A 13,025-nucleotide genomic window follows, 5' to 3' on the forward strand; every position below is an offset into this window, starting at 1 on the left:
AGATGTGCAAAGGTCATCGCGCAATCTCTCAAACTCAAAACTAAGTTCCTTTCTTAATAATACATCTAAATGAAGCTAAATAGTCAAATGCGAAAGGTTTAAACACTGAAGAACAGTTGCCTACTGCTGGTTGATGATGATGATGACCTACAGTTAAATATGATGATAGAACAAAATAACTTATTAAAGTGTTTTAAACTATTCGAATTTTAAGGCTATTATTATATAAGCAAATGTGAAGAAATATTTTCTAATTGAAAAGCATAAGTGTAACATAAACTACAGTCAATAAAATAAATTGAAACCCCATACGCATAAGTGATAAATAAGTTATTAAATTAAGGACAGCATTGATCGAATAATTTCTTATTGAATCGAATTATTTGCGCTCAACTAATTGCAAATGCATTTCACACTTGCAGGCATGCTCCAAATGTCTTAAATGGTTGACAAACACATTAGTGCCCTAAGAATATCGATATATCTATATATATATATATATATTTATTTCTCACATATATTTTTTGTTTCTTAATTAAAGACATTCCGTGAATTGCTGCAGAGCTTGCTGGCACTGCAGAAGCTGAAGGATGATGGAAACGCGCGTGGACTGTTCGATATGTTATTGAACAATGTGTGCTATGTGCTGGAGTATAGGGAGACGATACTGCATTTGTTAATGAACTACAATGAGGCGCACAGCACAAAGTGAGTAACCAAGCACATAACTATCAATGAGCCCTTAAAACATATTGGAAATAACTTGAAAGGCATGCCAGCCAGCCGAGAGGCGTTAGCTGCCCATGCCTGATTGCTGCTGATGCTGCTGCATGTTTGATGGGAGATTGAACTGCCAGGATGGTCACAAATAACTAAGGCAAACACAGTCGCACTCACACAGAGATAGCAGGCGCTTAATAGGATTACCAAGTGGAGCTGCTGCTAAGCCGAAAATATGTATGCAGCTACTCACTGGCATTCGAAGCTGAGTGCTGGGCTAAAACCTTTCGACCCAATCGACAATCAGGCATTGTTTGTCTTGACGGCATGCCTTTGTCTTAAGTCTTGGCATGTTTGTTTGGCTATTTGCGCAGCTGTCTGTCCCTCTCTCTGTGTGTGTGTGTGTGCGTTGCTGTGTGCTTGCAGCTCTAACAACAGCAAGTGAACTAGTTGCGCTTTGAATTTCGGCAGCCAGCGAAAACTTTAATTGATTTTACAAGCATGTGCTGCACGCGTGCTCTGGCATTAAAATTATAGAATTTGCCAACTCACACAGTTGGGTGGGTGGGTTTTCTTGGTTGGTCGATGTGAGCGAGATTCTGGCACGCAGCACATGTTTTGTATACCCTGTACACTAGCAAATGGGGTGTGCTGTCTCTGCAGGTGTTAAGTAACTGGCCTAGGGGAGTCAACCTGGCTTGTTGCTGACTTGGTGTGTGCAACGAGTTCGCATGTTCATCTGTGACAAATATCGATAAATATCGATTATGATTAATTACTAAAATGCATATTTTTAAATGTGTTTAGCATAGCATAGCTGTAGAGATAGAGTTTTGAAGCTTGTAACTTTAAATAAACAACTATTTGATAGATTTATGTTCATAAGTTCAGCTTCGATAAATATCGATTATGGTAAAAAGTTCTTTTGCTGGTATACTTCTAAGTCTTTAGGTGTATGAGTCTATAATTCTAAAATTATATTATTATTATGTAAGATTATAACCTGATATGTTTCGATTTAGTGTCCGTTTGTTCCTTTTCGATAAATATCGATTTTATAACAATAACTTTATCAAGAGAAGAAATTTTCCAAGGACTTATAGAAAGGCACTGGCAAGAAGATCTCTATGAGGTATCTTATCTTTAGGTCATTCCTAAAATGCTCCCACAGTTGGGATTCCTACCAGGGCTGCATTTCAATTAGCAAGTTCTTAGCTGGCAGCAGGTAGGATCTACCCCATAACTGATTTACATAGCTACTTACACACGCAGTGGGCATGCACTGCGCTCGCACTACGCTCATTAACACAGCACACGGTAGCTGCCAGTTGGTTAGGTATGTTGCGCCACTAAATAACTCAACTGTGGATCGGGGCAGGACAGCTTCTAGCATCTAGTTGTAGACCGAATGCGTGCCAGCACTTTCAATTGCCATTAAGTTGTGACGAAATTCTCGTAGTTTTTGTTTTTGTTTTTGCCCCCAAACTAATCCATTCCATTTAGATAATTGCAATTTTTCGCTTCTGCGGCATGTGTGAGTTTTTGGAGCAAAGCGTTTTCCACTTGCACATTTCTAAGCGGATGCACAAATTTGTCTGTCAAACAAACTGGCGCAGTCTGCCGATCTGATCCACCTGCGATAAATGACTGGAAAGTGTGTTTTTGTGTCACACACAGTCAACGACTGCAAATCGAACTAAAACAAATGCAAAACTCTACCATGGGAAATCAGCACAGTTATTCATCAAATCGAACCGGCTAAACCCTCCGCTCACCTTTTCAATACTTCTACAGCAAATCCAAAGACTACGCAATCGTCAACTCTCCTGTGAGTTTCAGCTGTATTAGATATTAATATTAGTTTGCTCTCGACTTAACTCTCGTTGGAGCATTTCATATTCAACATATATTTGTATTTATAACTTATGCTTCTCGTACATTGAATTGGCAAATATAACAAAGGCCAACTGGATTAAGTAACCAGAAATTAAAACTTTAATTTTTCAGAAGTTTTGCAATAGATTGTTACAGCACTTGATAGTTTAATCGAATTTTAAATATTTTTTTTTAATTTTAATATGAGTTTGAAAAGGCATTTCTTGACAATTTATTTATTTTCTAGTCAAAAGACCTCGAAATTTTGGTATAATATAATTCAGACAATTCTGAACTTATGCTTTTCTTTAAACTCGGCTTACCTAGCTGGTCTAAATTTTAAAGACAGATCTGTCGCGTCTTCACACATCATTCGTAAACTGTGCACTGGCATTGCCTTGCATGGAAGCATATATCTTTTCAAAGAGTTAAAACAACCGAAGTATTTAAAAATAATCAGCATCTGCTTAGCTCGTTCCACTGTGCGCTCTGCACACTCAAATTGCTGGCAATCTATTGGCCATGGTAGTTTGGGTTCAATGAGTCAGTCTCGATGAAGAGCTGGTTATAGATACAGACAGATATTAGATGGATTGCAATGCAGTCGGAACGCTCAAAAGCTCTGACTAAATTAATTTAGCGCGCAAACAGGAAATTGACAGCGCGCGGCAATAGAGAAAATGCAGTTGCGAAATGCACGACGCAACAAGGACGAATGTGCTGTGCGTGGAAGGAGATAAGAAATATACTGCTATATATATATACTAAATTTGTCAATGTTAAAGTTCACAAATTAGTGCATTAAATATTTAAAAATGTTACTACGTCTGCGACATATCAAATTGAACTATTTTTGGTAAATTAGTTTGTTTTGCTACTGTTAGGAAAACAGCGAGGATAATTGGGAAACTAACTCTATATAATAAAACGAGTAAGAAGTGAGATAGCTTAACTCAGCACTGGCTAACTGGAAAATGCTTTGATAGCCGCGCCGAGCAACTGCTTTTGCCATATTAATATGAATCTGTGATAGTATTAAAAAAGTTGAAAACTTCTTAAGGGAATCTTGACACTTAAATGCATAAGTAAAGCTCTAAAATGGCATAAGCTAGAAATCGATTTTGATCGATTTTTGGATGGATTAGTTGATTATTTTTACAAACCTTAAGGAAGTCCTACCTATTTCTAGGGCTTATATAGAAGGGATAAAAAGAGAAGAGAAGTGAAAAGAAGAGATGTGAAGAGAAGAGATTGGAAGTAAAATTTAAATCGATAATTCTCGATTTGTTAAAGATTAGTCGATAATTTGTACAAACTTATGGTAAAATCTAAATCGATAATTCTCGATTTGTTAAAGATTAGTCTATAATTTGTACAAACTTATAAGAAGTCCTACGTCTTTCTAGCGTTTATAGAGAACAGATTTAGGAAAGAAGAGAAAAGGGAAGTGAAGGGAAAATAGATGTGAATAGAAGGGAGAGTATGTTAAATCTCAATCGATTTTTATCGATTTTTGGAAGTTTAGTCAATAATTTTTACAAGCTTATACGAAGTTCTACCAGAAAACAGGAGAGAAGGAAAAAGAAGTGATGGGATCATGAGAGTAAGGAGGTTAAATAACATACGGTTAAGAACAAAACATTCCTAGTGCTAAGTAAGTCCCACCTGTTAACTGCGGACTACAATTTGATTCAATAGATAATTGTAGGGTATCTGAGTGTCGTATTCGAGTATCAATGAACTGATATGGATTGAAGCGTTAATGTTAACACTTAAAACAGTTGCACTTGCAGCTGTCAAAAATTAGATGGATCGATTAAATATTAAGTTGCAAATTATGCAAATCTATTTTGGAGATTGCATTCAATTAATCTTTGCAATTAGCGATAAAAGCAAGGGCCGTTGCCTTTTTGAGCTGCAATCAGAGCAATTTGAGTGCTTGAGAGAAATTGAAGCCTTTCGGCATTCGCATGAATTATTTATGAGCTGAAGCACATTTACAAACTGGGAGCCAAAAGTGGGTCGGCTCTTCAGCTCTGCTCGTCTGCAATCAGCGCCCATCACTCATTGTTGAGTGTTTGTTGTTGTTGTTGTTGCTGTTGCTGTTGCTGTCATAATTAATAATATTTTCATTATAAACGTCTTATGGCAAGGAGCAGCGAGCTCGCTAACCATTTGCCCTGCGACTGAGCGCAATTACATTTTATCATTTATTCAACATGCGCTCAGACCTGGCCCCAATGAACAAAGCCACACCCAAACACAGCGCCACGCCCCCTTCCTTCCATAGCGCCCACCCAAACCACTGTTTGCGACCCAAGTCTTCTAATTAATTCTATGCGCTGCCCAACATTGATGTCAGCTCCTGTTGTTGTTGTTGTTGTTGTCGTTGTCCATTTAATCAGCGTAAACGCGAATATCAAATCAAGCATGGCCAGTTACAGCAGCAGCAGCAGCAGTGGCAGCATCAGTAGCAGTGGCATTAGCAGCAGCAGCATTAGCAGCAGCTCACAGCAGCAACAAGCCGCGTGCATAACAAATTAATTATAAATAATTTATTAACGATTTATCTTTGTCTCATTTGGCAACACATGAGTTTGAGCTTTGCTGCAATTGTGTGCATGAGTGTGTGCGTGTGTGAGTGAGTGAGTGTGTGTGTTATTGGAGTGGCATGATTGTCGCATCGCTGCGTTTTAGTTGAAATCGATTTGTTGCCTGGTGTAAAATGGTTTGGTGTGGCATGCAATTTGTTATGTCACCTCACATACATCTACACATATATATATATACATATATATATATTTACATACACACACACACAACAGCATACGCACACAGCATCGAGCACACCCACATTCCACAAACTGCGGTTGCTTGGCTTTGCGGTCAACAAATAGCAGTAGTTGCACGTGCCACCAGTCCGCCATGCCCATGCAACTAGCTCGGGGCACAGTTATACAGGTGTCATCAGCATGATAACTGTGAATATATTGATAGAGAGCATGCCTAAGGATTATTTGAGTTTAATAATTACGAATGTGCTTATGATTGAGTTGGGCCTGAAAGCCGAATAGCTTAATCTAGTCTAATCTAGTCCTTGAAAGTATGCCACTCGGAATAAATCAATCTTGTAAACAAGGCTTACCAATCTATTATTCCAATGAATAAATATAAAGATATCGATAATTATCGATAGTGGTAATTTAACTTACTGTTATCTTACTGAGTATTTATTTCAGGTATATCATCTGCTAATTGCTTGGCATTCATTCCATAATAATTATACTATCTCGATAACTCACATTCAATCTACAGCTCTCTTAATTATTAAATATTTATTGTTCAAATGAAAGCTACTTTTATCTTAATGAGTGCCAAATTTCACGTATGCTATCTTATAAATTGATAACATTTTTCTAAACGATAAATGCCAATAAATCGATAATTATCGATAACTCAAATGTAATCGATTGCTCTATTAATGATCGCATGTCTCATGTATGGCGTCTGATAAATGTGCTTGTAGTTCAAAACGATGCATAACAATATATCGATAATTATCGGTAATCCAAATGCACTCTACTATTCCCCTAATGAGTTGTAGCTTTCACGTATCTCATTAATTTCAATATATAAACATGGGGCGTCCATTTTCATGCTCTACTTGCCATTGGCTGCAACTTGCCACTTGCGGCGGCCATTGACAGTGTTGTGGTAGGCGCAGCGATTCCTGCGGATCGATTATATGCTATGTGAGTTATAATCAACGGAACATTCAATGCAATTTGTTGCTTTCAATTTACAACACAAATAGACGCTATCTGCCATAGCCAAAGGCTGCAAATTATCAGCAAATTGCAGGCGTTACCTATGATCCAAAGGGGAATGCCCAAAAAATGAAATGTTTTCAATTTAAAAGCGAAATCATGTTAACCGAATGAAAACTTTAAGTAAATAAAGGCTAACGAATAAGGACTGCTAGACGGGACTATGCCCTGTAAGAAATGTTGGCAGTAATTCCATTTTGATAACAGCTTTAGCTGCACTTAATATGTTAAGCATTGATAGTAACAGCTAACATAATATTGTTTTTATTTATAGGGTATTATTCAATTAGTTTTAATTTAGTCATACACTTGCAGTGTTCAAGTGCCAAATCTTTGATATATTTGACTTAGCTAATTGGCTAAATATTCGCTAAGTTTTACATTGAATTCAAGCTTATCTAACACGACCTATGGATGATGTAGTGTGGTCGTTGTGTGTGTGTGTGTGTGCTGACAACCAATTTCATTACAAATGCATTTCCCTTGACACAAGCTGCGAGGCTCGTCCTGTGGCATATTGACCGCATTTTGGATTATTCTGCGAGCTTCTGGCAGGGTCTATTTAAATTCGCAATGAATTTGCATAAATTTTTCAAACAAGTAGCGCTGTCCTGCTAATACCCTATAAATTGTTAATTAGATATAGATTGGCCAACACAAATAATCAATTTAAGTGTATCGAAATAGATAACAAAATCAAAGCTTCAGATCAATACAAAACAAAGGTTACTTTTAAAGAGCTCTTAAGTTGGGAAGACAGAGTAGAGCTGAGCTTAGTACATTACGCAGTTCTATTTTTACTAGTTATATGTGTTATATTTGCAAGTTGGCCCGCACGAATCGATCAGGTCTAGCAATTAGTGTGTGCGCCAAAGGACCTCGTGCACAAGGATATGCCCGCAGATATGCAAATATTGCGAAATCATGTTCGAGGCGAATTTTAACAATAGCCGCGCATTCAACGCATTTATACGATAATTTTTTTTTATGTCGGTTGGCAATTTGGCAATTTGAATACCCTGCAGCGCATTGGCTTGAAAGAGCTCTTGAATTGGCTTATATATTATTTAGTAGATTGCTGCGAAAGCAAATTGCATTTAGAGTTTGTGAGTTGTGAGTTTCATAGGGACGATAAGTTGCTATTGGCTAATAAACGATGCCCAACTCGATGAGTCAAGTTGATTATCGATTGCTTGCACTTAAGATATTTTTAAGTATGAAAAGCATTCGAAAATACTATCGATATCGATACTACTTAATCGACAATGATACAATTGATTTTTGCAAGTGAAGAATGTTCAATGAACATTCGATTAATGTTATCGATAAGACTATTGTGATAGTCAGACGTAATATTTTTAGCTGGAATTAGAAGGTGTTAGTTCTAGCTATTTATATATGAGTCAAGTGGACTTTCATGGCTGTCAATTAAATTTATTCCTTTGAGACTATATTACTTACTTATTTAGACGCTACTATCAAGATGGTTATCGATAAACCTGTATCAAAAATGCTGAAAATTGTTGACAATCGAAAGGATTATTCCATGCTAACGATTTTACTTACTATATATAATTTGGCAATCGAATATACTATCGATATTTATCGATATCTATATGCACGTAGAACGCTACTTCATGGCAATACTTCTATATGCAAATCAGTCTGTTCTTTGTAAGTTTATGTAACTGAATGGGCATTCCCTGGTCTATCATTAAAACGTATTCAGCCTTTAGCCTTGTTTGCATTGTCGTTTTCTGTGACGCGCACGATTTTCATTATTCAAACGGCAATCAATCATTTTAACAAATTGACGTGCACAATGACGTTAGCTTTTTATTCAGTAAATTTGTTTTCTGTTTTTTATTTTTGGTTTTGGCTAAAAACAATGCTAAACTTTTGCCCATTGCTGGCTATGCGGCAGCTGATTTTGGCATTTTGTTGCCTTTCACAGCTCTTTTTATATCCTGATCCCATTAAAAATGGGAAATCAGGGTATAATGGTTTTGTGCAAATGTATGTAACAGGCAGAAGGAGGCGTGGCAGACCCCATAAAGTATATATATTCTTGATCAGGACGACAAGCCGAGTCGATTGAGCCCTGTCCGTCTGTCTGTCCGTCCGTCTGTCCGTCTGTCCGTCTGTCCGTCTGTCCGTATGTGTGAACGCGTGGATCTCAGCATCTATAAGAGCTAGAGACTTGAAATTTTTTTTGTAGGTCCGTGTATAGCACGCGCAGGTCAAGTTTGTTTCAAATATTCGATAACTATTCGCATTTAATTGTTATCGAATAAAAACATTATTGAAATGCAGTAAATAAATTATATCTCGAACGTCTTAAGAGCTAGAGCCTCCAAATTTTGTATTTAGTCTTATATATATTTTATGCAATTTTGATTTTTGTTGGATTTTGGATACCGGCTCCAAATTCCCCCAAATTCTTAGAATTTAAGTTTAGTTGGAAATAGGGCCATTATGTGAAGGCGTTTGCATCTCAACCAAGCCAATAGGATATGTAGATCATATGCTGAAAATTTCATTAAAATCCATTAAGTAAAACAGAAGTTATTAAACAAAACGTTTGGCCAATTTCCAAAAGCACATGTCAGCAGCGCCACGCGCACGCATTTTTCCTATGCGTGTGCACACATACATTCAAATGCGTGTATTCTTTTCTATTCCAAGAATTGAAATTGCGATTGAATTGTGCTGAATTATTAGCTGCTACTTATGTTCAAATTTGCAACAGCCCGTGCAAGAAGGACAGTGGCTGCGTTGGTAGAGGCCCCGCTCGTATGCAGCTTGGTCCGGGTTCGAGACCGGAGGAGATGAAATGTTTTTTACTGTTTTATTTTTTTTTTTTTTTAGTTATGAAGTGGCGGTGTTGGTAGAGTTTGTGCACGTTGCGCAAATAATCCGGGTTCGAATCCTGGTCTCGCAATGTCGATTTTTATTTGTTTTCTCTTTTTTTTTAATACTCGATACAAACTACGGAAAATATTACAAAACTCAAAGGACTGGGATCAGGGTATCTCCTAGTCGGGCACCCCGACTAGAGCTTTCTTACTTGTTTCTCCTGATTTTGCTGCCTCCTCGCAAGTTCCCTTTTAAGGTTAATTTGCTAATTGGAGGCGTCATCGGCATTGACAGGGCCAAAGGCAACGACTTCAGCCACATCATCAGTCAACGACATCCTTTGAATTGAGTTGGGCTAGTTAAGTTAGGCAAAAGGTTGGCCGGGGCTCAAAAACGTGGCTGTTTTAATGTGCTCGATGATTTTCAATAAATATCGAGACCCAAGGAGAGAAAGAGAGAGACAGTGAGGGTGTTTGAGTGAGAGAGAAGCTGCTGTATATAGAATTTCTTCCTTGGTTGGGTTAGCTTTGACTTTAAGCTGATTTGTGGTAACAGACGCGCTTAATTAAGTTCATAAAGCTATTATTTGTAATATTGTTGAGTGTATTTTTAGGAGAAGTTACCTTATGTGCCTATAGGTAATATTTAGAACTTCTTTATTTATTATAAATTGAATTGAATTTATTGAAATAGAAAGAACGAATAACTTTTAAAATCTGCATTGGGAAGTTAAATTGTTTATTATTTGCAAATTGATTCGTGGCATGTCAACATTTTGCTGTAGTTGCTGTCGTTGTTGTGTTGCAATAGAAACAAGATAAAATATTGTTGTGCATATAAAATGCAATTGGCTTATTTAATTGAATTTCCAACATGTGTGGTCGCAGACATAAATATATGTACTTCTACATATGTATATGTGTATATTTTATATAGTTTTTTAATTTAATTAATGCATGTGTATGCAATAATATGATTTAGTAACCAACCAATCTGTGCTCTTGTCCACAGGGTATTCCTGCGCGACGTTGTGGATACGGCAAATGTGTTTATTAAAATGATGGAGCGCTTCTGTCAGGATGCAGTCGTTGTGCAGGACAAAAAGCGCGGGGCAGCTGGCAAAAAGAAGAAGAAGACGCAACAGCCGGCCAAGCCTTCCCAACAGCCAACAGAGGTGAGTCGAAAGTCTATGAAAATTGAATTCTTCTTTAATGCTTATAAATAAATTGCTGCATTAAATGACATTATTTGGCTTGCGGGTGCTGTCTGCTGGCTGATGGCTGCTGGTTGGCCCGCTGTGTGCGCCATAAAATATTCTCTAAATTGCCAATAAAATTTAAAACAAATAGCGCCAAGAGCTGCAAAAGCGACCAGCAACTGGGGTCAAAAAACAATTGTCGTCTAGCATAAAGAGGGGCAGGCAGTGCGAGCCAGATTTATAGGTTTGATCATGAAATTTAATTGACTGAAAATATGGTTAAAAGTGAAATAAAATAAAGTTGCGATAACGCGACTGCTGCTTGCATTTAATTGTTGGCTTCGCCTCTATTTATTTATGTTCTAGTCACTTCGCCTATTTATTATGGCGCGTGCTTTATACACAGTCCAATTGACATTAATCTTCCGTGCATTGGATTCCAAAATATTTCCAAGTCAATTAAAGTTTACAAACTTTTGCACAGTACATTAAAAATAAGTTAGAAATGCGTTACTTCAGGTTGGCATAACTTTTCTAAAAACGGACTTTTATAATTAAATATTTTATTTTATATTTTTCTTTATGCTTAGTCTGCAATATTAGCTACGCATTCAGATTTAATTTAAACTTAAAAATGTTTTTAAATTAAAAATATTTTTTTTTAATTTATCGAACATATTATGTATTTGTTTGGAAATCAAATTATATTAAAATAAATGCATTTAATGCAATATTAAGTCGATCTAATTGCAATTTAAGTTTCTTGTCTAGAACCACTGATATTTTTATTTGTAAAGATTTCAAAGTTCCAGAACTTTGACAAAACTAAAACTTCAAAATAAATATAATATTAAATTTGATCATTAACTACTCTGAAAAGGCTCGCTCAGAACTACAGGATTACAATTGGAGTTTTAATATTTTTATATATGTATAAATATAATATATGCCATGTATTTATTAAATTATTTATAATTTTTAATTGGATTTATAATTGATTCAACGCCTGCAAAACTCTTAGACTATTTAGTAAGTTGCCAAAGAATTCATGCTTTAAAACCTTTCCCAAGAACGTTTTTTATTATGTGTTGCTGTTATGGCTGCTCATATTTTGTTTTTCTTGCATGCATAATAAACTCTGTTTCTCCCATGGTTTTTATATTTATTTTTTTTGTAATGTTTTTTAAACACTTTGACGCGTTGCAAGCACCGTCGAGCGTGATTTCCGGCCAGAGCCAACACTTGGCTGTTTTTCTACAATCCCCATGCATCAAGCCCACTCCAGTTGGCCCATGGCTTACATTGTGCGGTTCTGTTGCCGCCATTTTGTGTGGTTCGAACGGTGCAGACGGACGGGCTTTAGTTTACCATTTTTTTGCACAAAACTGAAAAAAGAGAAAACATCAATTGTGCTAATTTCTGACATATTTATTTGTACGGTCGATGCCAGCTTTTTCTTGTGCCTTGTAACAATTGTTGTGCGCGCACACACACATATTTTGTGCGTCAATTAATTTGTGAAATGCGTGTGCGTGCGTGTGTGTGTGCGTGTGTGCATGTGACATTTGTTAAAGCTACCAACAAACAAGTTAAACGCACGAATTCACAAATATTTAACAGCTTTTGTCCGCGCTACTTTCTATAAATGTTGTTAAAATATCATAAAAAAGCCAAAACAAGAGAAAAACAAGTGAAATAAAATAAATAAAATTTATATGTTTAAAACAATGGCATTTATGTGCGAATAAATGTGTGTAAAATAAATGGAAATCTCTCAGTTGGCTTTGCGCATTTACATATGTTATATATTTATACATATATATAAATATTATATGTATATAAATGGGATTACAATTTGAAAATATGCGAATAGCCTCGCTATCGATAGCGCATACATTGTTAACATGCTCGATAAGAACATGTGAACAAACAGGGCCACAAATATTGTCAAGCAGCTTTGACAATAGCAAAAAAAGTATTTTGCGCTCATATAAAGAATTATGATGTGTGAATATTGGAATATGCAAATAAATATGCTATAATTAAACAAATATAGAATATTTGAACAAATGATATAAATATAATAATTGCACCTGCACAGTCGCTGCAAAAAGCATTTTATGTTAACTTGTCCTGATTTGCATTATTTTTAGAGGGTATCTAGCAGTTCAGCTCACTGTTCTTAGCTGCTTAAATTTTGCATTTATCACATTTTTATTGTAATTGAATTCTTTTTTTATAATATCTATAATGTTTTGCGTTAAAACGGCTGTTAAAACGGGTTTTTACACATTTTATTTGGCTTTTTTTGCAAAGAAACAAAAAGTCAAGCGTATTTTTTGGCTCCACATTGATAAAGTCAACTATTATAAATATATAATAACTATTATAAATATATAATTAATAACAAATAAGAGATTAAAAAACCGGATTTATCTGTGATATAACTTTGTCTAAACCGGGTTAAAATATAGAAAAATACGATGTGGGAAGAGGTCATTCAAAAAACCAATCAATTGAATGAAACAGTTTATTAATTGCATTTTGTA

The 13,025-nt window shown here is 36.0% G+C and overlaps 1 protein-coding gene across 1 annotated transcript in view; it reads left to right on the plus strand.

Annotated features, from left to right (window-relative positions):
• LOC111594627 (protein timeless homolog) overlaps positions 1-13,025 on the plus strand; it is a 51,306-nt gene that overhangs the window by 14,695 nt on the left and 23,586 nt on the right. Inside the window, exons 7-8 of the mRNA XM_030224912.1 lie at positions 542-708; positions 10,290-10,452. Coding sequence (XP_030080772.1) covers positions 542-708; positions 10,290-10,452 — 330 coding nt within the window. The remainder of the gene's footprint in view (positions 1-541; positions 709-10,289; positions 10,453-13,025) is intronic.

Source organism: Drosophila hydei, unplaced genomic scaffold, assembly GCF_003285905.1.
Source record: "Drosophila hydei strain 15085-1641.00,03,60 unplaced genomic scaffold, DhydRS2 tig00008119-arrow-pilon, whole genome shotgun sequence".
Classification (NCBI taxonomy): domain Eukaryota; kingdom Metazoa; phylum Arthropoda; class Insecta; order Diptera; family Drosophilidae; genus Drosophila; species Drosophila hydei.